The sequence below is a fragment of the Cordyceps fumosorosea genome (genome assembly GCF_001636725.1).
Source record: "Cordyceps fumosorosea ARSEF 2679 chromosome Unknown scaffold_34, whole genome shotgun sequence".
Classification (NCBI taxonomy): domain Eukaryota; kingdom Fungi; phylum Ascomycota; class Sordariomycetes; order Hypocreales; family Cordycipitaceae; genus Cordyceps; species Cordyceps fumosorosea.
In genome coordinates, this window is record NW_017387334.1 from 30,010 (window position 1) to 53,161 (window position 23,152).

The following is a 23,152-nucleotide window of genomic DNA, read 5'->3' on the forward strand; positions in this document are numbered from 1 at the left end:
ACTTGAAATACAGAAAAAGAAATTATCAATCTGACTTCCCTCCCATATAAGGGAAAATGAGCGGCTCATCAGTCTCCAAAAAAGTTTCCAGATAGGCGCTGATCAACGGATCCATGCCGGCCTCGACCGCACGCGGAATCCACGCCGCCAAGTCGACACTCTCAAACCGTTCCCCGTACTTTTTATCCATATGCGCCCGGAACTCGTGGATTGGAACCTTGACGCCGCCCGAGTGGTGTCTGTACCTCACTCCAGCACCTCCCTCCTCCTCGTCCGCGAGCGCGAGCACGTCCGCGGCCATCTCCGCGACCACGGCGTCCACCGTGCCGAAGTCGAGGTATCCCCTCGCGCGCTCCCTTGGCAGCGACGGCACGCAGCGCATCTCCACCGCGTACCGCAGTATCACGTTGAGCGCGTCCGTGTTGGGCACGCCGTCGCCGACCAGCGCGCACGGCCTGTGAATCGACACCCTCCACGGCGATGTGACAGCGTTGGTGAGGCTCTCCAGGAAGACCTCGCTGGCCCACTTACTCGCCGTATAGCCCTGGGCGCCGTCCGCGGGCGGCAGGGACGAGGCGACGGAGGACGGCGAGGCGGGCGCGGTCTCCCCGGTGAGGAGAACGACCCGGTTAGAGGAGGCGAAGAAGAGCGGGATCGGCGGCGAGCGGGCGAGCGCGAGCGCGGCGAGGGACTTGGTGGAGCTGAGGTTGGGCGCGGAGAGTGTGGCGTAGGTGTTGAGGCAGTGGCCCGCGGCGCCGGCGTGCACGATGACGTCGACGGACTGGGCGAGGCGCGCGCGCTGGGCGGCGGCGAGGCCGAGGTCGGCGGCGGCGAGGTTGCCGGTGTGGCAGGCGACCTTGCCGCTGCTACCGTTGGCTTCCGAGCCGGCCTCGAGGTGTTCCCGCTCGTCGGCGGGGACGGCGACGCAGTGTATCCTGCTAACCGCAGGGGACCGCAGCAGATGCCGCAGCAGCTGGCCGCCGAGGAACCCCGTGGCGCCTGTCAGCAAGATCTCCAGGCCGCCGGTCGTCTTGCGCGGTCTCAGAGAAGCCGCAGCAGCCGAAGAGTTGAGCTCGTCGGCGCGCGCCAGCAGCTCCGGCGGCACGGCCACCTCGGCCGCCCAGTCAATGTCCTCGGCGGGCGGCTCGTCGCGCCGCTGCCGCTCGCGCTGCGCCAGCACGCACCGCGTCATGCCGCTCAGCGTGCTCGCCTGGTACAGCGCGCGGGTCGGGACGCGCACGTCCATGGCGTCGCGGATGGCGGCCTGCAGTTTCATTAGCAGGAGGGAGTTGCCGCCGCGCAGGAAGAAGTCGGATGCGGGCGTGATGCGGGATCCTGCGGCGTCGCGCGGCAACACGCGCTCCCAGAGAAGACGCAGCTCGCCTTCTTGTATGGTCATCTTCTCGCTGCTGGATGCATGAGCGGCGCAGTCGGAGGTGGGCAGGGGCAAGGCGGCGATGGCTTTTCGGTCCAGCTTGCCGTTGGAGTTGTTGGGTAGTGAGGGGACGATGTGGATGGCGGCCGGGACGGCGAATTGCGGGAGGACCTCGGAGAGGCGGCGGAGGAGCGCGGTCTTGTCAGTCTCTGTACTTTCCTTGCCAGGAGAGAGTGTGCAGTGGGCGACGAGCATGTCCCCACGGCAAGACACACCTGCTGCCTGGAGTAAACCCTCAGACGCCTGGAGAATGGCGGCCTCGACTTCCTGGAGTTCAATTCGGAGGCCCCGGAGCTTGACTTGGCTGTCGCCTTCGATACGCCCGAAGCACAGGAGCGTGCCATCAGGGAGCAGACGACCCGTGTCACCGGTGCGGTAGAACCTGCCGGGCTCGCCGTCGACCTGCACAAACTTGGCCCGGGTCTCTTCGGATAGGCCGAGATAGCCGAGAGCGACACCTGCACCGCCAGTCACGATCTCGCCCGTGTGGTTCACGGGAAGCCATGCGCCGACGGGATCCATGATTCGGATCGAGTAGTTGGCAAGCGGCTTGCCCACAGCGTATCTAGAAACTTCGCTACCAAGCTGTGAGCTGCAGCTGTCCGATTCAAGGTCGATGAGCTGGAAAGAGACCGCGGCCGTGGTTTCTGTCGGTCCATAACAGTTGGTCACCTTCAAGTTCTTACGTCCAAGCCGACGCAGCTCATCCTTCAGTAGCTGCGAGATCGGCTCGCCGCCCATGCAGAGATGCCGCCAGGCCGTAGCCTGCGCGAGGCAGCCCGATCCATACTGCAGCCACGCGAGATACTCTGAAGGCGTGGCGATCGTCAGTGATACCTCGTGCTGCTGCACGATACTTGTCAGCTCTACCGGGTCCCGCCGCGCGTCGGGCGGCACGATGACGAGGCAGCCGCCGTTGCCGAGCGCGCAGAAGATTTGCACGAGGGACATGTCGAAGCCCAGCGAGCTCTGCTGGAGAATAACCTCGTCCCGGTCTAGGCCGAGGTGTGCCGACTTGAGCGCAATGTGGTTGGCAAAGTTGGCCTGCGTGAGCAGCACGCCTTTGGGGGTGCCTGTCGTGCCGCTCGTGTAGAGCAGGATTGCAGGGGCGTCTGGCTGGGCTCGGAGCGGCGCAGAATCTATCTGCTTTGACGAAGGCGGCAGATCATCGATGACGAGCTCCTGAGCCGACTCGTAACCGGGGGTGCTGAGGCGGTGCGTGCGCTCCAAGGTCGCCTTGTGGCAGACGATGAGGCTGGGGGTGCAGTTGGATACGAGGGCGACATGTCGGGCCTCGGGAAGGCTGATGTCTAGAGGAACGTAGACTGCGCCGATGTGGAGGATGGCCAGCATGGCGACGATGGCGTCAACGGAGGGCTCGCAGAGAACGGCGATGCGGGAGCCGACGCCGGAGCCCGCAGAGACGATTGCGCTGGCCACGTCGTTGACTTTGGATGCCAAGCTGGCGTAAGAAAGGGTCATTGAGCCATCCTTGATTGCCGTTCTGGCAGAGTTCTTTTGGCAGATGTTCATCACTCGCTCAGACAAGGTAGCCGGCCATCCAAACTTGATCTCCGGCCCTTTCCCCAGAGTGAGGGCCTCATCGACGTCAGCCTGCCGATACACTGCACATTCACGTACACGCTGCGACGCGTCTGTCATGAAATCGCCAAGCACGTTTACGTACGCGTCCAGCAGCGCCTCACTTCCGTCAATGTTGTACACAGCCTTTTGGCAGAACATCTCCACCCCGAGGCCACCACCGGGCAGCTCCGACAGCAGCACGCTCACCTCAAACGGGTTGTCCGCGTCCTTGATATCCCCCGGCACGAGCTCCATGCGGCACTCCGCCCCGAGCGGCGCCTCGTGCATGAGCGCCGACGCCGGGCGGTAGTTGAGCGCCGCCTGGAACAGCGGCGTGCCGCCGACCGGCCGGGGCGCCTGCACTCGGTCCAGGATACGGTCCAGCGGCGCGGCGCCGTTCGCGAACGCGGCGAGCGCCTTAGACGCCGCGCCCCGGGCGACCTCGGCGAGGCTGGCGCCGGGGCGCACCTGGTTCCGGACCGGCAGCATGTTGACGAAGCAGCCGACCATGCGCGCGGCGCGGGCGTCGCCGCGGTTCGCGTCGACGATGCCGACGCAGACGTCCTCGATGCCGGCCAGGCGAGCGAGCACGACCTGCAGCACGGCGAGGTGTAGATGGAATGGGCTCACGCGGAGCTGTCTACCTGCGGCGCGGATGGCCGCGCCCCGAGCCGGGGGAAGCTCGCGCAAGACACGATGGGTTCCCGCGGCAGCGACGCTGCGCTGCGGCGAGGACACGGAGAGCTGCGGCAGCGGCTCGGGGATGGTCTCGAACTCAGCCTGCCAAAAGGCGAGGGGCTCGTCCAGCGCGCCTTCGCGCTCTTGCTGCCGCTGCGCCTCAGAAAATTCCACGTGCGACCCGGCGGCCGCCTTGTCCAGCGGCAGCATCCGATACGCCCTGTCCAAGTCCGCCAGCACGACAGCCCACCCAATACCATCCATGACGATGTGGTGGTACCCGAACAGCAGCTCGCCGCCGGGTAGCGCGACTATCTCGAGCGTCTCGCCAAGCTCCAGCCGCCACGCCCGCGTCCTCAGCCGCCGCAGCTCCTCTTCAACATCCCCCTCATCTCGGATGGTCATCTGGAACGCCGAGCAGGCCAGCAGGCCCTGCATGGGCTGCCCGGTGTGTGGGTCGGCGCGGAAGCTCATCCGCAGGCACTCGTGGTGGGCGGCAACGGCGTGCAGGGCGCGGCGCAGGCGGGCGAGGTGCAGAGGGCCGCGCACGCGGTAGTGGAAGACCATGTTGTAGGCGTCGGGCTCGGCCATGTGCTCGGCGAGGAACCAGATGCGGGCCTGGGCGGCGGACATGGGCGCCTCACGCAGGATCTTGGGATGGTGGTCTGCGGTGGCTGGCTCGAGTTGGACATGCGCAGAGACCTTGTCTTCCGTCTTGGGCTCGGTAGAGGTGCTTCTCGTGGACTGGCTGTTGCTGTCGTCGGCTTCGGAGGCGGTGCTGCTGGGTGTGGGATTGGTGGCCGAGTCCGAATGCGAATGTGCCGAGGCCTGCATCTCTTGAGTGAGGCTGTCGGCTTTGGCAAGGCTTGAAGTGACTTGAACCTTCTGCTCCTTGTCATCAACCAGCTTGTCCTGTGTCTCTGGAGATGGCAGACCCTGTTCCTTTCCTGCCATCTGGCCCTCCTTTCTTGGACTCTGCTGTCGTGCCAGTTTCGCCGCGAGCGTGGACAGCTGGCCGATGGTACTGCCGCCCAGAATCTTCATTACCGGCACGTCGACGCGCAGCTGCTTGAGGAACCAGGTGCGGATCTCAACTGCCACCAGGGAGTCGATGCCCAGGTCCGTCACCGGCCTTCCCGCGCCGTCCTCACCGATACTACTCGGCGGCAGCAGCAGGATACCCTCCAACTTTGCAGAAAACGCCCGCCGCACCGCCGCCGCCGCCTCCTCCTCCGTACTCGCCTCGGCGACCTGCTGCCCCACGCTCCCCCCTCCCGCGGAAGCATCGGCCGCGGCGCTCTGCTCCACGGCGGTCTGACTCGCCGCCGTCGAGTACGGCACCATGTGTCCGAAGCGCGGGTCCGACAGCCACAGCGCCTTGCGCCTTACCGCCTCCAGGCTCCTGCCTGCCTCCAGGGCTTTGCTCGGGGGTTCAATGCCCATCACGATGCTGTGCGACCCGCCGCTGCGCCCCGGCCTGCCCCCGCGGACGGCCTGCGCGAAGGCATGATGCACATCCGTCTCGGAGAGCGTGGTGACGCGCATCGCATCCCGCTGGGTCAGCGCCCGCGCCTCGTCGACCAGCCGCGCCACGTAGCCCGTCTCGCAGACGAAGCCGACGTGGATGATGGACGCCGCGAGCCCGCGCGCGCGCCGCCGGCGCACGAGCGCGTCCATGTACAGGTTGGCGCAGTGGTAGTTGGCCTGCCCGGCATTGCTGGCCACCGTGGCCGCCGAGCCGAGCAGCACGAAAAAGTCCAGCGCCGCATCGTCTGAGAACAAGGCGTCGAGGGTCTCGGTGCCGTCGACCTTGGGACCGAGCGTGTCGTTGAGGATGTCGACGTCCATGTCGAGGAAGAGCTTGTCGCGCAGGACCATGGCGGCGTTGCAGACGCCGGCGATGGGCGGCATGGTCGCGCGTATGGTGTCGACGAGGGCGTGCACGGCGAGCCGGTCGCAGACGTCCATGGGGAGCACGCGGACGTCGGCGCCGTGGTGGGCGGCCTCAGCGAGCATGACCGGGTCGGCGGTGGGCGTGCGGCTGGTGACGACTACGTGGCGCGCGCCGTTGCGGACCATCCACCGGCAGATGGAGGTCCCGACTCCGCCGGCCGCGCCGACCATGAGGTAGGTCCGGTCACTCCGGAACATGCCCTGGGTCTCGAGCGGCGGCGTGGCCACCTGTACGGCGCCGAGGTCCTGCCAGCTGGTGATGTAAACGCTGCTCGCGAAAGAGTTGCTTGGTCTGCCGGCAAGCTCTGTGGCATGGAACCTATCAACGCGGCTCGGTTCTCCAGCGTCAGGACATGTCACTGACTTGGCATGGGAGTAGGCACTCGCAAGGGCTGCTGAGAATTGCGGCAGTTCCAGCAGCAGAGAGGCATCCAGGCGGCGCACTCGGCGCGCCGCCGGCAAGCAGGACACTATCATCTTGCGCCCGTCAACAGACTCGCCAGTACCGAGACAGTCGATGAATACTTGGACGCCATAGGGTAGTGCCTGGCTGAGGGCAAACTTGCTGGACAGAGGATGGACCTTGATCCAGTCGTCCGGAACCCAACGCTGCGAGGAGGCAAAGTAGACCTTGTTGTCCCTGAAGGTGCTCTGTGTCGAAATGAGCTGGGCAAGTCTTTCGTCGGCGCCGTAGATAAGAGCCCTTGCCTTGTGCTCCCCGGTAGGATTGAGCTGAACCTGAACGGCTTGTGCGGCGAGGTGGTCAAAGATTCGTAGCAGCAAGTCCGGTTGCATGTCATCGTCCGCCACCACGGCTGCGGACGCCGAGGGGACCTCGATTATTGACGCATTGACCGTAGACACAGCCAACACCGCATTTGGAGTTCCATCGGGGGCTTCCGTAGGCAGGGTCCAGCCGCAGACGAGGTACAGGTTGGTCCCGTCCGGCGCCTGGGGCACATGTAGAGTGAATTCGACTTTGACGCGGACCGTAGAGTCAGTTCCATTCGCAAGACTGGTTTGTTCATCAGCCGGCTGTAGCTGCATCTTGGTCGGCCCGGCCACCGCCTGAACAGGCACGCAGCTGGCGTCGACCGTCTTTGCCACTGTCCGGGACGATGCATTGTAGGTCTCGTTGAGGGACCTGTTGAGCCTGACGCGAGGAATCATGACCGTACCGTCCGGGAGAATGTCAATCTCTGGCTCGTGCGACCATAGAGCCGACTGCTGCGCATCGTCGCCGTCGCTATTGGTCGCGATTCTCGTATGCTCGGACTGCAGCCGCAGGAATGCCTCGAGGAGATGTCTTGCGGTCGAAGAAGGCACCGTAGCCGGCTCGACGCCGATGACCTGGGTGTTGATTTGGGGGATCTCTCCGGCCATGACGCGGGTGATGCCCCGGAACATGGCCGCCCTTGGGGTCGCGGAGCCGGAGGTCTGGGCATGTGTCACCCACAAGAGGTTGGCCGTGTTCATCAGCAGCGTCTGCAGAATCTGTAACCTCCTCGGCGTCATCGGCGTGGCAAACAGCGCCGCGTCCAGCTCCTGCAGACAAATCACGTCGCAGCGCGCCGGCAGAGCCTCGACGTCCAGGCTGTCCACGCAGTCCACCAGCCGCACCCTCTCCCTCCAGCGGCGCGGCAGCAACTTGCGGACCTCCTTGAAGATCCTCGCCGTCGCCGTCATCTTTCCTCCAATCAACAGCAGCGGCATCTCCTCCTCCTCCTGCTCCTGCAGCTCCGCCATCTCCGAGAGCGGCGAGACGCGCGCCCAGAACCGCTCATCCACCGCCTGGCTGACAATCAGCGAGATCTGCCTCCCGCCCTCGCCGCCCTCCGGGATGTCGTGCGCCACGTGGTCCGCGCCGGAGAACCCCGCGCGCCGCAGCTGCGCGTCCCAGCGCGCCGTGGACAGCAGCGGGCTGCGGCGGCGGTCCTCCTCCTCCGCGAGCCACCAGCCCTCGAGGCCGCCAAAGTTGAACGTCGCGCAGAGGCTGCCGGCGCCGGTGTGCTCGTTGAGGACCAGGTAGCCGCCGGGGCGCAGCAGGGCGCGCACGTTGCGCAGCGTGACGGCCATGTCCCGGGTGGCGTGGAGGACGTTGGCGGCGATGATGAGGTCGTACGAGTGCGGCGCGAAGCCGGGCTGCGAGGCGAGGTCCTTCTCGACGTCGAGAGCGGCAAAGACCATCTTGTGCCTGGAGTCGGCGAAGCGCTCCATGGCGGTCTCGAAGAAGCCGACGGACAGGTCGGTGTAGGTGTAGGTGTCAAAGGCATCGTCGAGAGCATGCAGCACGGCGCTGGTCTGCGATTGATCAGTACGCGTCACTCACTCATCCCATCCATCTGTAAGCCACATTCAAGAAGGGAAGGAACTCACCGTGGCACCTGTTCCCGCGCCAATCTCCAAGATCTTGCACCGAGGGAACTTGAACGAAATCTCCTTGACAGCGTTGGCCAGGAAGATGTTGACCTGCTGCATGCCCTTGTCCTCCGCGTAGAAGCGATCCAGCATGTTATCAACCCTCATCACCTCGAGCATGTGCTTCTCACCGCGAACCACACTCGCCATATTCCTTCCCACCGCGTGCAGCATCTGCAGCTCCACCGTCTTGGGGAACGCCGCATCAATCGCCCGAACCACCTCGTCGTCGTCCGCCAGCCACTCCGCTCTCAGGTGCGGATGCACGCCGCCCTTCAGCCGCTCTAGGTGGTGATCCAGCGCCTGCAGCAGCCTCTCGTGGTACCAGCTCGCCCTCGCCCTGTCCTCCGCGCTCAGCTCCGCCATCAGCCGCCGCGCGTAGAACAAGCTCACGCGCTCACTCGCCTCCGCGAGCCCCTTCACCGTCGCGTCCGCCGCCTCGTCGCGGATCGGATCGGAAAGTCCGCCCGCAACAGAGACGTCCGGGCCCCATGCTGTCTCGGCGAAGATGAGCCGGTCGGCGGCGGCGTCACGCTCGCCGACGGAGCGCACCTCGAAGCCCTCGACCTGCAGCAGCGGCGCGCCCGTGTCCGCGTCGTGCACGTCCAGGTTGCCCGTCACCGACGTCGCCGTCTGGTGCAGGATCCACGAGTCCACCTCCGCACTGAGGATGCCGTCTATCCGCTGCATCGCGGGCGATGGCGCGACGCGGACGCGCTCGATGCGCGAGGGCAGCAGCGCCGCGTTGACCTGCCCGCTGTCCGGATGCGCGTGGGCCACGAAGATGGTCTGGAAGGCGACGTCCAGCACGGCAGGATGCACCATGTACGCGTCGCCGAGGTCCGCAGCGGCCCACGAAGCAGAGGCCGTGGCGTGTCCGAGGTGCCGCCGGCTGCTGGTCATGCGCCGGAAGATGCCCGAGTACTCCAGCCCGATGGTCCCGAACTGGGCGTACAGCTTCTCGCAGTCAATCTCCTGGAGGTTGGGCGCTGGCGCCTGTCTCTGCGGGAGCTGCGGCACGCTTCCTTCATCCTCTGATTCTGAGCCGAGGCGCGGACCGAGGTGCACGTCGATGAGGCCCTCGCAGGTATGCGCGATGGCCGTGCTGGACGCGCTGCTGTACACGCAAAACGAAAACGACGCCTTGATCAGCCCCCCGCCGGACTTGTAATCCGTCGAAAGATCCTCCTTTAGGATGCGAACAGTGAAGAGCGTCTCCGTCGCGTCCTTGCCGTCCGCCACCACCACCGGCCGCAGGATGTCCACCTCGGACACCTCAAGCAGACGGGCCTCCCGTCCCCGGTCCTCCGCCAGCCGCCGGCCCGCCTCCAGCGCCATACTCACGTACGCGGCGCCTGGCAGCAGCACCTCGCCGAGGATGGTGTGGCCGCGCGTCCACGGCAGGTCCCGGACGGCCAGCAGGTTGCGCCAGCGCACCTCGCGCTCGTTGTCGTCCACCGCGCGCCGGCCGAGCAGCTCATGGTAACCATCGCGGCCGGTGCGGTACCGCTTGGAGATACGCGACTCACGCCAGTGCGTCTCCTCGTGGTCCCAGGCATACGCGGGCAGGTCCGGCACAAATGTCACCGGCCCCTCCTGGTCGTGGCCGGTCTCGGAGAACACCGACCGGCAGTACCCGGGCACGTCGACAAAGTCCGGGCCGAGGTGCGCCCACACACTACCGATGGCCGTGGAAAAAGACACCGCGTCGGGGGCGTCACGCTTAAGCACGCCCGTGTAAAAGGGCACGGAGCCGTACACGCCTTTCAGCGTCTGCTCGGTCGGCCCCTTGAGCGCCGGGTGCGGGCCGACCTCGACAGCCAGGTCGAACGGCCCGCCGTGCCAGATGGACGCCTCCAGCGCGCGGCTGAACTGCACCGTCTGCACCATGTTGGCCACCCAGTACGGCCCCTTGAGATCCTCCAAGCTCCGGTCCGCCCGCAGCAGCTCCGCGTCGCCGCGCACGCTCGAGCTCCACTGACACGTCCCCGGCGTCGGCCGGCTCACCTGGACGTCGCATTTGCGGATTGACTCGAGGTACGGCGCCGCGCACGGCAGCATATGGTGCGAGTGGTACGCCGTGTCCACCCGGAGCTCCCTCGCGAACGCGCCCTGTGCGACCAGCATCTCCCTCGCCGCCGCCACCACCTCCTTATCACCAGAGAGCGTCACGCTCTTCGGGGCGTTGCAGGCCGCCACCTGCAGCCGGCCGGTGAACTCGGGCCGCGCACAAAGTTCCCGCGCTTCAGCTGGCGAGAGCCCGACGGCCAGCATGCCGCCCGCCTCTCCGGCCGGCCCGCGCGCCAACTTGGCGTGGAAGCCGCGGTAGTACGCAATCTGCATCGCTCCTTGCAGCGTGATGATGCCCGCCGCGTAGGTCGCCGCGATCTCGCCGGAGGAGTGCCCGACCACGGCGTCGAAGCGCAAACCCGCGGCCCGCAGCGCCCCGACCAGCGCCAGCTGCACCGCCGTGCACAGCGGCTGCGCGATCGCCGCCTCCGCCAGCCGTGACGCCGGCGCCTCCTTCGTTAGCTCCTCCGCCAGCGACCACTCCGGCGCGTCGTCCCCCGGTAGGGCCCGCAGCACGCCCTCGCACTCGGCGATGGTCCGCCGGAACAGCGGCGAGGCCCGCATCATGTCGCGGCCCATGGCGGGCCATTGCGCGCCCTGCCCGGTGAACACGCCCAGCACGCCCGGTGTCTCCTTGGGGTCAATGAGCAGCGGTGCGTGTCCGATGCGGCCCTGTGTCGCCGCGGATTTGGCGTCGGCGGCGTGCGTCCGCACAAAGGCATCCATGCTGTCGAGGAGCGCCTCGCGGGAGGCGCCGGAGAAGTGCGCGCGGACGCGGTGCGTCGAGCGTCGCTCATGCAGAAACCTGCTCAGGTCTGCAAGGCTCAGCTCGGGATGCTGGCGCAGGTGTCGCGCGTAGGCGTCGACGGTGCGCCACAGGGCGCCGCCGGTTCGTGCGCTCAGAAGGATCGGGGCCGGGATGGACACGTCACTGCTGTCTCGGTGTGTTATCGGGCGAGACAGGTGAGGGATCCCTGCTTTCAAGGCTACCACGTAGCTCTGGGTGGCATCATAGCGCTCAATGATAGCGTGAGCATTGGTGCCTCCGAAGCCGAAGCTGTTCACACTGGCCCGGAGCGGCACCCCGGGAGCGAGCTTGGGCCTGCACAGGATACAGTCAGCCAACATCTCACACAATACGTGCGAAGAACTTACCAAGGCTTCGCCTTCGTGGGAATATTCAACGGTCCGTAGTACTGCGCAATATCCGGGTTCAGCTCGTTGAACAGCAGGTTCGGCGGAATCACGCCGTGCTTCAAGCTCAGCAGCACCTTGATCACACCGGCCAGGCCCGCGCAGCCCTCCAGATGGCCGACCACCGTCTTGATCGAGCCCACATACAGCGGCTGCTTTACCGTCGGCACGCCCTCTTCCCCCCTGTGCCCCTTGACGAACGCCTCGCTGATCGCGCGCGCCTCCACCGGGTCGCCGGCTTTCGTCCCCGTGCCGTGACACTCAAAAAACTGGGGCCGGTCCGCCACCGGGTCCAGCCCGGCCTCCTCGTACGTCCTCCTAATCAGCGCCGTCTGCGCCTCCGCGCTCGGCATCGTCAACCCGCCCCCTCCGCCCGTACCATCCGAGTTGACCCCCGTCGCGCGCACCACGCCCGCAACCTCATCGCCATCGCGCAGCGCATCCCGCAGCGTCTTCAGCACCACCGCCGCCACGCCCTCGCCGCGCGCGTACCCGTCCGCTTCCTTGTCCCACATCCGCGAGCGCGACCCCGGCGAGAGCATCCCCAGCTTCGCCTCGAACACGAACGGATCCGGGTCGAGGATCAGGTTCACCCCCGCCACCACCGCACGCGTGCAATCCCCTGCGCGCAGCGCCCGCGCGGCAGAGTGCAGCGCGACCAGCGAGCTGGAGCACGCCGTGTCGATGGTCTCGGAGGCGCCGCGCAGGTCGAAGACGTAGGAGACGCGGTTGGCGATGATGGAGGCGGCGGCGCCGGTGGCGGTGTGGCGCGGCATGGTCTCCGGGTCGCGCCGCTGGAGGTGCGACCAGTCGTTGGTCATGACACCGACGTGGACGGAGGTGGGCGAGCCGCGGAGCTGCGCTAGCGGGATGCCGGCGGCCTCGGTGGCCTCGTGGACGACTTCGAGGAGGAGCCGCTGCTGGGGGTCCATGCCGGCAGCCTCGAGCGGGGAGATGCCGAAGAAGCCGGCGTCGAAGCGGGCAACGTCCTCGTCGAGGACGTACGCCCGGTTGGCGACGTTGGTGGACCCGTGCCGCTCGCCGTCCGGGTGGTAGTAGCGGTTCAGGTTGAGGCGCTCAGGGGGCAGCTCGCGGAGGACGTCGCGGGGTTCGCGGAGCAGGTCCCAGAGCTTGGACGGGGAGGAGGAGCCGCCCGGGAATCGACATGCCGATCCAACAATGGCGATCGGCTCAGGCACGCGGGGCGACCCCGGTTCGTGCTGCGTTGTCGGAGACATTCTGAAATCGCTGCAGGTCTGAGACAATAGGGTCTAGTTTGTTTTTTCAAAGAGAATCCAGACAAGAAAGATTTTTGGTATGGGTAAGGATTGGTCTGGGTGTGAATACTCTATAGACAGAACATTGTTCGCTGCCTCTGTTTATCTTTGGCTCATCTAGTAAACTCTGTACTAATATCATCTTTTATTTTAAACTGGCCAACATCAGCCAAATCCATACTCCGTGCCTGCAGTGGGCATGGACCCGTTCAGCTCAACGCCTTCCCATCACCTTTGTTATTATCCGAAGACCAAGTTTAGACAAGGCTGGAGCCTGGTTTTGATTCTCCGAGAGGGTTTCAATCTCTCTTCCAATAAATTCTGTCAAGATTGCATGTCAGCCCCGGCAATATTTCCCGGACACGGCCGCGTTCCTTCTCATGCAGGTCAGCCCAAGGAATATTCCGCGCGGAGCCTTGTCCGTGAGTCCGTTACCTGGGGCAGAGTGCAGGTCGTATAATGGAATCTTCAGCCATTAAAGCGTTTATAAAAATAAAATTACCAAGTGCCCTTACATAATCCCAAGACATTGATGAATCCGTTCAAGTCCAATGCGCATGCCAACAAACCTCCAGCATCCCAACATGACGGCCATCGCCTCCCTGCCACGCAGCCAGAATGCTCTCAAGATAGTCAGCCCCAACACCTTTCACGTTGATGCCAACGCCCCCCTTCCTACCCTCGTTGACCATGACTCCGTCTTGATCCGCGTCGTCTGCGTCGCCATCAACCCGGTGGACGGCAAGTCGGCCGACCTGTCCGCCACCGCCGGCGCGACCAGCGGCACCGACTTTGCCGGCATCGTCGTCGCCCTCCCGCCCGACACCAACAGCGAGCCTGACGACGACGCCCTCAAGATCGGCGACCGCGTCATGGGATTCGTCTTCGGCAACAACCCGCAGGGCCGCGACAACGGCGCCTTCGCCGAGTACGTCACCGTCCCGCGACGCCTCCTCTGGCGCTTGCCGGCACACATGTCCCTCGAGACGGCCGCCTCGCTGCCCGCCAGCCTCGCCTCCGTCGGCATGGCCATGCACTACCTACAGATCCCCCTGTCCTCCCTGCAATCCGCCATCTCCAAGTCCATCGCCTCCTCCTCCGCCGCCGCCGCCGCCGACGACGAGGGCCCCTTTGTGCTGGTCTACGGCGGCGGCACCTCCACCGGCTGCATGGCCATCCAGATCCTCCGCCTCGCCGGCTTCGTCCCCGTCACCTGCTGCTCGTCCTCCTCCGCCGCGCGCGCCTTGTCCCTCGGCGCCGCCGCCACCTTTGACTACGCCTCCGCCACCTGCGGGCGGGACGTCCGCGAGCACACGCACGACTCCCTCGCGCTCGCCATCGACTGCATCAGCGACTCGGCGTCGATGAGCATCTGCTACGAGGCCATCGGCGGGGGAGGAGGGCGGTACGTGGCGCTGGATCCGTTTCCCGTGAGGGGGTGCGTGCGGCGCAGCGTGGTGCCGGACTGGATCTGCACGCTGACCCAGTTCGGGCGGCCGGTCGCGTGGGCGCCGCCGTACAATATCGATGAGAGGCCGGGCGACCGCCGGTTCGCGGAGGAGTGGTATCGGCTGGCGCAGAGGATGCTAGACGCGCATGTTATCAGGGCGCCTACCCTGGAGACGAGGACGGGCGGCCTAGCTTCGGTGCCAGAGGGGATTAGTGAGGTTAGGATGGGCGAGGTGAAGCGAAAGAAGTTGGTTTACAATATTGTAGAGCAGAAGGCAGCTGCATAGACCTACATTGCTGATGCTAAATGAGATATTGGTTGTGCTAGCTTCTAGGTGTGGTTAACATCATGTTGCAATTCGTCAGCTATGAAGCAATCTCGTTCAAAATTCAAGTGTATGTAGAATTTCCAAAGATGCATAGTTTCTAGTGCTTTTTCCAGATGAAGCACTCTTCTATGCCCCAAACTTCAGAGGGGTTTTGCCAGCCAGTCTCTGCTCTACCACGGTGCGCTGACCGGATGCCACCGTGGCTGCATGACAGACAGTGTGCATACAGCCCGGTCATGGCCGTGCTATTGTTCTATTTCGACTTTAACTCGACCCGTCCTTAATACCGAGAAGCTGTAATCCCGAATTGCTGACATGTCCGCAGCGAGACCGTTACTCCGGTAGCGTCCGCAATATCCCGCGAGGCTGCATCATATCCCGAAGGCCCTCTGTGACGAGCCGTCGCTCTGCTGTCGCGCCCCTCATCAGCATCTTCCTTTCGTCTCCCTTTTCTGAGCTTGCTGCAGTCCCTTTCAACTGTTTCCAGAACAGCCATCCTGATTCACAGGAGCCGCTTCTACCCCCGAAAACAGAATGGCCCTCTCCGCGGCAGCATCCACGCTGGCCCGTCTCGGCTACTACGAGAAGCTGGCGGGCATCCTGGGCATCATTGGCCTCGTTCTTCTCTTCTGGCAGCGCACTCGCCAGCCCTTCTACCCCGACCTACCGCTCGCGGGGGAAACTCCGCACCGGCGCTGGTTCTCCCTGCGCACCCGCTTCCGGTACTACACCGACTGCGCTTCGCTCTTCAACGAGGCGTACCACACTGTGCGTTTCCATGCCTCCACGTCTTCTTCCTCGACCCTATCACGGCTTAATGCTCATGCTTCACAGTACACCAAACATGGCAAGGGAGTCCTCCTCCCGTCCGTCGGCGTCCACACCGCCGTCGTCATGCCCGAGAGCGCCCTCGACTGGGCCATGTCCCAGCCCGACTCCGCGCTCAGCATCACCCACGCCTTCGCCGACCTCAACCAGACCCGGTACAGCCTCGGCGACGCCCGCTACTGGCGCGACCCCTGGCAGCTGACCCTCGTCAAGGCGCACCTCGCCGCCGTCACCCCCGCCCTCGTCCCGCAGCTCAACGACGAGCTCGCCGACGCCTTGGCCAAGCGGCTCGGCACCGACACCGACTCCTGGCGGGAGATGGAGCTGGAGACGACCCTGCGAAGGGTGGTCGCGCAGACTCTCAGCCGCCTGATCGTCGGCCCGGAGCTGTGCCGCGACGAGGGCTACCTGGACCTCGCGTACAAGGTCGTGCTCGGCGTCATGACCACCATCTTCGCTACGCTGCCGTATCCGGACCTTGTGCGGGCCGTCACCGGCCCGCTGGCCAGCTGGCACACGCAGCGCCGCATCTCCAGGATCCAGCGGCACCTGGAACCGCTCTACCGCGAGCGCCTCGCCATCCTCCGGAGCGCCAAGGAGGACCAGCCGCCGGACCTGCTCATGGCCATGATGCGCTTCGCCCAGAAGAAGCGGCCTGAAGAACTCGCCGACCCGGCAATCATCGCGCGCCGCGTGTGTGCCGCCAACTTTGTCGCCATGCACCAGACCACCATCGTCCTCACCAACATCATCCTCCACGTCCTCGGCTCCGACGCCGAGTTTTCCACCATCGCCGCGCTCCGCTCCGAAGCCGCCGCCCATCTCCTCTCCTCCGAGCGCATCACCAAGGACGCCTTCGCGCAGATGAAAGTCGCCGATAGCGTCGCGCGCGAGGCCACGCGCCTCAACTTCCCGCTCGGCGGGCGCGCCTCCCCGCGCACCGTCATGCGCGACGGGCTGGTCAGCCCGGAGGGCATCCGGCTGCAGCGCGGGACCACCGTCTCCTGGCTGGCGGGGTGCGCGCAGCTCGACCCGGAGGCGTTCCCGGAGCCGCGACGGTTCGACCCGTTCCGCTTCTCCCGGGGCGACGGTGACGGGGAGGGAGAGCGGGACACGTTCGTCAAGACGTCGGCGCGGTACCTCCCGTGGGGGCACGGTAAGCACGCCTGCCCGGGGCGCTTCGTCGTCGACTACGTCGTCAAGATGGCCCTGGCTCAGCTGGTGACCAAGTACGACCTGGCGTGGCCGGAGGATTACGGGGGAAAGCAGCCGCCAAGCGTCTGGTTGGCGGAGCTGTCCGTTCCTCCACCAAGAGCGCGGATCATGGTCAGGAGACGCAAGGTGTAAGTTTTATAGTAGTATTGTTGTATGTAGTACCAGTCTTATCTTAGGTCAAGTTGTACCTCTTCTACTTGATTGTGATCAAGTTACTTGTCGTATATATATATATACTATTCCTCTGATAGAGACTTGACACTACGTTCAGTGATACCCCAATACATACGAACCGCATACATTTGACTACTACTTCTACTAACATCACTACTACTCCTCCTCCTACTACTAATACCACCACTCCGCCTCCTCCTCCTACTACTACTACTATTACTACCACCACCACTACTCCTTGTAAAACGCAATCTTGACCCCGTGCAGGCTCGACGGCCCGATGCGCATCCTCGCCCTGTACGGTTCCTTGTCCCTTGCCTCGATCCGCGCGTACCTTCTCGCCAGCCGACACAGCATGTAGCCGCTCTCGTTCTGCACCATCATCTGCGCCGGGCACCGGCGGGGCCCGCCGCCGTACGGCAAAAAGTGCCACCCGCCGCGCATCCCGTCCCACCGCTCCGGCCGGTACTCGTCGGCGTCCGCGCCCCACCGGTCCGGGTCCCGGTACATGACCGTCTTGGTCACCGACACAATGTCGCCCTTGCGCACGTCCAGCGGCGCCTTGCCGTCCGGTCCGCCGCCCAGCGGGAGCACCACGTCCGACAGCGCCGACCGGATCTGCGTCACGTTGTTGGGGATCAGGCGGTGCGCTGCGTGCGACCCACCCCAGGGAGTTAGCAACGACGCTCATCTTTCGATTGTGTGCGGCAAAGAGGTAAAGGGGAGGGGAGGGGGGCTCGTACTTTCATTCATGATGCCATTAAGGTACTTCATGTTCCGCAGCAGCTCAAACGTAATCGGCGCGTCGCCCACCGCCGTCACCTCCTCCCTCAACTTCCTCCACGCGTCGGGGTGGCGCGCGAGAAAGTACAGGCAGTGCGCGATGAAGATGGACGTCGTGTCGTTGTTGGGCACGAAGATGATGCACACCTGCGACCGCAGCGCCTCCTCCTCCGGCAGCATCGTCGCCATGGACCAGAGCAGGTCCGTCCGCTCCTCGCCGACCGGCAGCCCCTCCTTGACGCGCTGCTGCCGCTCCGCCAGCTCCGCCAGCGTCGACCGGATGTACGGGTTCAGGAAGCCGTGCACCTTCTCGATGGCCTTGAACCACCAGTCCCAGTTAAAGGCCCAGAGGATCTTGTACGTCTGCGCCCGGAGCCGGGTGCCGCGCAGGACGTCCGCCATGGCCCATATCACCTCGGCGCGCTCCGGATGCGTCATCGAGTCTTGGGACTTGCCAAAGATGAATTCCGAAGTCATATCGAGGAACTAACACCCCTTGTTAGCGTGTGCATCTCCCTTGAATCATGCCATGCGGCTTTCGGCAGCGGCGCACACACCCATCGCTGCAGCAGAGGCTGAATGTCAAACGTCTCGCCGTCTTCCGGGATAAACGTCAGGAACTTGTCCGCGAACGGCTTGACGCGATCCGTGCTGACGTAGACGCTGCGCTCAAAGAAGGGCTTGATCAGGCTCCGGCTGAAGGCCCAGTCCTCGCCGTCACTCGTGCTGACGCCCTTCTCGGCAAAGGGCTTGAAGCCCGGCGGGTGCTGCCGGATCGGCTCGACGCCAAAGTCCTGGAAGTTGGTCGCGTAGACGGCCTTGAGGATCTCGGGCTCGATCGAGTAGATCCAGCGGTAGCCGCCAAAGTTGACCGAGAAGGTCTTGGTCCGCGGCATGCTCGCGTGCAGGTCCCGCAGCCACTCGAGGTACCGGTTCTGCTGCAGGGCCCGGCCCTGGCTGATGGGGATGTCGAGCCCGAAGAAGACGTCCCATTGGAAGACGCGCGGCTCAGGCAGGCAGCCTTTGGCCGTGGGCCTGCGGTCGCGCCTGGTAAAGGGTAGGAATCGGCTCAGCAGTATGGCGGAGAGACATGCTGAGAGGATGAGGTAGGGGAAGTTGAGGTTTGCAAGAGTTGCAACCATGTTAGACGAGCTACAGGGTTTCTTGGAGCACGGGAGACGCTGTTGGTGTCACTGATGAGGATTACAGGTCATAAAGTAAAGTTTGCAGACTGGAACTGCAGAGTGCAGCAGCGGCTGGTGCCGGAGAAAGCATGGTGGCAATACGCATGCATTCTCTGCGACGATATTCCGGGAATACCAGTCCATCATGTTGCACTCACGGAGAGTCGCGGCCCTCGACGGGATATTCAACCCCCAGCCTCAGCGGCTGCGGGAATTTCGAACGGCCCTCGATCGATGCAGGCTGCGAAGGATGAGCGAAGGATGAATTCGGAGCCGGAGGGAGGGCATTCCTTTGAAATTTCCAATTGGCCACGGATTTTATCAGATATGGAGCCGCTTACGCCATGGCATCCTTCGTCTCGACAACTATCAATCACCATCAGATTATGGAGCCTGCAACCACACACACCCTTCTCGCAGAAAGAAAGGCGCTGACGCATAAAAAACGAGAGGCAGGCGCCCGTCGTCCGATTTCCCGACTGAGTGACATGCAGCTGACGGGCGCTCTCGTGTCATAAATAAGTCGGCTCGGATATGTGCTCACGATGATTGGCCAAAAGTCCATTTTCTGGTGCTGCATGGACTGCTGACGCTCTTGGCAATATCAAAGTGCTCTGCCAAGTATCGATAGCAGTTTCTTAAAACCCGGCAGCGTGCGTGCGTACATAGATGAACAACCAGCTAGGCTGGTCAGGCTGCCAGGCTACCTCTCTGGCGACACGGCAACGCTGCGAGTCAACGCAACGACGGCAAAGAAGAAAGGAAGAAAAAAAAGTGTCCTGCCTCTCTCTACTTGCCCGGATCCCGCGTGGATGGCCAATGTTAGCAAGCCGCCGCCCGGTTTGGGGGCCAACTTGCCCGCGAATCTACCAAATCGGTGCTACTGGCGGCGGCAGATACCGCAAGGCAGCAAGCATCCCAACACAATATCTAGTCCAGACGGCACCGTTGCATGGCGTCGATTCAATGACTAATAACGAACAGCATACTCTGTAACAAGGCTCACACCCACAGCTGCAAGCCACGCAGCGAAGGGTAACATCGGAAAGGGTTCCGCAGGGCGTACCTATGTGGTCCGACTTGCCGGCTCTGTCTCAAAGCAGGCAGTCCCCGTACCCTCCCCGCCCTCAACAATGGCCTTCACGAATTGTTTTATCTCTTGGTGGGCTCGGTAGCTGGCGGGCAGAGAATCCGTACCCCTTCATCAGACGCGCCGGCTCGTACAAGCCTACAAGAGCCAGCCCTCAGCAACTCGCTCTGGATGCCAGACGCGGGCAAGGCCCTTCTTTGCTGGGGGCTTCGAGAGGGGAACAGGCTGCGCAGCCGCATGAGGCTGAGTACGGCTGCTTGGAGCAAGTTGAAAACCGAGGGAACTCATTTATATCCATTGCATCTGTCTCAAAAGCAGTAGCCCATGTGTAGTTGGTAGTAATATTTCATCAAAAAATCCACCCGCGGTTAGCAAGACAAGAAAGCAGACAGGTCGTACGTACAGTTCGTTCATTTCCCTGCCACACATCATGGAACCAGGTCCGGCACATAGACGACGTCGGCCGGCTGTCTCATGCAGTGAGTGTCGTCGGCGGAAAATTCGATGCGACCGTGGCTTTCCGTGCGGGCCGTGTCGCAAGTCCCTGCCGATGCTGTCGTGCATCTATCACAGCCAACCTCGTCCTGTGCCTCACGCAAACACAGCCTCCTCCTCCTCCTCCTCCATCTCCTCCTCTGCACTGCCGCACGCACACGCCTCACAGCATCAGCCGCGTCCCCCGACCAGCAGCAGTACCAGCAGCGCCAGCACAGCCCGCCATCTTGACCTTGCCAAGGTTGATCTCCTTGGCTTTGAGCCCGACGCGTTTGCGGGCATCGGCCAGATCGGCCTCGACTGGCAACCCAACTGGCAGCAGCAGCATCGTGGCCTCACGCCGCCCACGGCCTTCTTGGCGGAGGCGGAGGCAGAGGCGGAGGCGGAGGCGGAGGCGGAGGCGGTCGACTACTTTCCGGTCCCGACCTTTCCGATCGCGGGAAGTTGTATCCAGAAGAGAGCAGATCTGCATCAGACGCCACGTGGATATCCCGGTTCGCCGGAAACGACGCGTCACAGTCCCGCCTGCCATCCAATGGCTGTCTGCTCAGACTATGGTGACGACGTCTGGTGCGCAACCTTGGGGAGGATACCCAAGCTCGCCTCCCTTGTCGACGGCATGTCCAAGACGGAAGACGCCGCCAAGTCTCAGCAGGAATCGCAGTATCGCCGCACACGCAAGGGCGACGAGGGCGACGACACCCCGAGCCTGCCACCGCTCGCCGGTGTCGTCATCAAGCTACAGCACCAAGCCCGGCTGGAGAGGGAGCAGGGTGATAGGCAAGGCTTGGCTCGTCTATCACCGCTGCTAAGACGTTCTTCCAAGATTCAGCAGCTCTTGCCACCACGTCAGGCCTGCAGAAAGCTCATCAACGCGTACTTTGAGACCTTTGGCTCTGTCCTCTGTATCCTCGACGCGACGGAATTCTTGGACGACTTGGAGCGACTCTGGGAAGGAGGGGACGCGACCCAACCTTCGGCCACCACGGAGAGGGATGAGTTCCACGACGAGGCTTTTGCTCACAAATTGCTCGTCATCGTCGCGCTCGGCTCCGTCACCTCCCCTGGCAATCACGGAGCGGGCGGTGGCGCTGCGGAAGCGGAACGGACGAGACAGGCAAGCCGACGAAACCATGCCATCATATGCGTGCAATACACCCGGCAGTGGCTGGCGGAGAAGATGGCGAGAGGGATCCGTGCCGATATCGACGTTGCCCAGATCCTCTGTCTTCTGGCGCTCGCACGTCTGACGCAGTTGCATACCGATCCCTCGCCGCGCCGGCCCGGCAGCAACAGTGCAATACTGCTTACCGGAGACCACGACCTCGCGCGTCTGGGGATGCAAATGGGACTGCACCGAGAACCACCGCATTCACCGTCAGCTGCAAACACCACCACCGAGACGGAGATGCGCAGGCGGCTGTGGGCGACTATGCTCGAGCTGTCCCTGCACCAGTACCTGGACGCGGGCCTTCCCCCGCCCCTCGGCGCCGAAGGCTATGGCTGTGCAGCACCTTCACCCGGCGATCCCGAACAAGACTTCAGATCGTACCTGGCGCCAGGCGATCAGCGAGTGCCCGCATCGACCATGCTTGCCGCGCTGTCGCGTACGCAGCGCCTGCGACTTCGGATTCTCCAACACCTGCATGCTCCGGATGGGAGCGCGGGCACCTCGGAGAGTCACCATCTCGCCATCGAGCTGACCAGAGCCTGCAACGCCGAGGCGAGCCGTCTGCTGCGCTCGGACGCGGTGCCGCCGCCTACGCACTTCCAACTCTGGCTGCTCAACGTCCTGACACGGCCCTTTGTCCTCGTCCTCAGCAACGTGCCCGGCGGCGGCAACGCGGAGGACACACTCTCCAGCTACTTCTTGCGTCGTCTGAGCATGGAAAACGTCGTCTCGATCCTGCGGCCGAATCCTCACGAGGACACGCCGAGCCCCAACATGCACCCGCACACGCCTGCCCACCACAACCCGCAAGCGGCGCCGCAAAGTAGACAGGGCGCAATCTCGTACCCGTTCCTCCCGACGCCGAGCACGGCCGGGCCGAGCGACGAGAGTGCTTCACGGTACGAGGGGATGCACAAGGCTGCGCGTGCCACGCTCTGCATGCCCGGCGGCGGCTTGAGCTACTTCGCCGTGGTGCACCGGCAGCTCGTCGCGACGCTCTGCGCAGACGTGGTGGCCGAGATGCGGCAGGGCTCGCCGCTGTTTCCGATGCTCGACACGACCATGCGTCACGCCGTCGTCGCCATCCTCGCGGACGCAGTGGGCGAGTACCGCGAGCAGGTGCGCGCCTCCGGTGGCGTCGACGCGTGTCGCGAGCTCGTCCTGTTCGCGGCCGCGCACGGTCTCGCGTCGGTATTGATCACCCGCGGCGACTCTGACGCTGCGCACGAGGTAGACGCGGCCACATGGGCGGCGCTGCGGCATTGCTGTGCGGCGCTCGGCGAGCCGGCGGACGGCATTCTGGAGATGGAGTGGCAGCGTAGCGCGGCGGACACGGCGGCGGCCAAGCCACGGCTCAGGATGGAAGGCATGCTGGACGTAAACGAGGAGGATGGTAATGTAGACGCGCAGTTGATGCACAAGGTTGATTTTCTGCTCGAGCAGCAGGATCATCGAGTCCGGGGGCTGGATCTAGCCGCGGTCGATACGGAGATTGCCAACATGTGGGCTTTCGACGACGACGAGTCGTACTTTTCTATAGACATTACACTGTGAGAGCATAAAAGGTTAGATTTTCGGGTATATGCAGGAATTATGGTTTTCTGTTCCTACCTCAGAGGGCTTCATTTGACGCTCAAGCACATGCAGTCGCAGACGACCATCAGAATGACTTGCCATGCAAGACGATGCTGCGCATGCAAAACAGAAAGGTCCACCGACACACTATGACTGTAAAGATGAAGAAGCCAAATTTCTGTTTCTGGGGCAAAGCGCTGTTGTCCTTGTCAACCATGTTCTTCTCTTTGATCACTATGTGCAGCTTCCA

At 63.9% G+C, this 23,152-nt stretch overlaps 5 protein-coding genes across 5 annotated transcripts; 3 read left to right on the plus strand and 2 right to left on the minus strand.

The window, feature by feature from the left end:
* Positions 1-25: 25 nt before the first annotated feature.
* On the minus strand, positions 26-12,570 carry ISF_08690 (Beta-ketoacyl synthase; the record flags this gene model as incomplete). The annotated part of the gene is made up of 3 exons (XM_018852293.1): positions 26-7,951; positions 8,027-11,240; positions 11,294-12,570. 3 exons carry the CDS (start codon positions 12,568-12,570, stop codon positions 26-28), a joined length of 12,417 nt encoding a protein of 4,138 aa, XP_018700480.1.
* A 623-nt stretch (positions 12,571-13,193) lies between these two features.
* ISF_08691 (DmbC) lies at positions 13,194-14,345 on the plus strand (the record flags this gene model as incomplete). The annotated part of the gene is made up of 1 exon (XM_018852294.1): positions 13,194-14,345. The coding sequence occupies one exon, from the start codon at positions 13,194-13,196 to the stop codon at positions 14,343-14,345; it is 1,152 nt and encodes a 383-aa protein (XP_018700481.1).
* A 576-nt stretch (positions 14,346-14,921) lies between these two features.
* Positions 14,922-16,562, plus strand: ISF_08692 (Cytochrome P450; the record flags this gene model as incomplete). Its single annotated transcript, XM_018852295.1, has 1 exon — positions 14,922-16,562. One exon carries the CDS (start codon positions 14,922-14,924, stop codon positions 16,560-16,562), a length of 1,641 nt encoding a protein of 546 aa, XP_018700482.1.
* Positions 16,563-16,835: 273 nt separating this feature from the next.
* Positions 16,836-18,529, minus strand: ISF_08693 (Cytochrome P450; the record flags this gene model as incomplete). Its single annotated transcript, XM_018852296.1, has 3 exons — positions 16,836-17,254; positions 17,348-17,873; positions 17,945-18,529. 3 exons carry the CDS (start codon positions 18,527-18,529, stop codon positions 16,836-16,838), a joined length of 1,530 nt encoding a protein of 509 aa, XP_018700483.1.
* A 1,562-nt stretch (positions 18,530-20,091) lies between these two features.
* ISF_08694 (C6 zinc finger domain-containing protein) lies at positions 20,092-22,881 on the plus strand (the record flags this gene model as incomplete). The annotated part of the gene is made up of 2 exons (XM_018852297.1): positions 20,092-20,140; positions 20,267-22,881. The coding sequence occupies 2 exons, from the start codon at positions 20,092-20,094 to the stop codon at positions 22,879-22,881; spliced, it is 2,664 nt and encodes an 887-aa protein (XP_018700484.1).
* Positions 22,882-23,152: the final 271 nt, after the last annotated feature.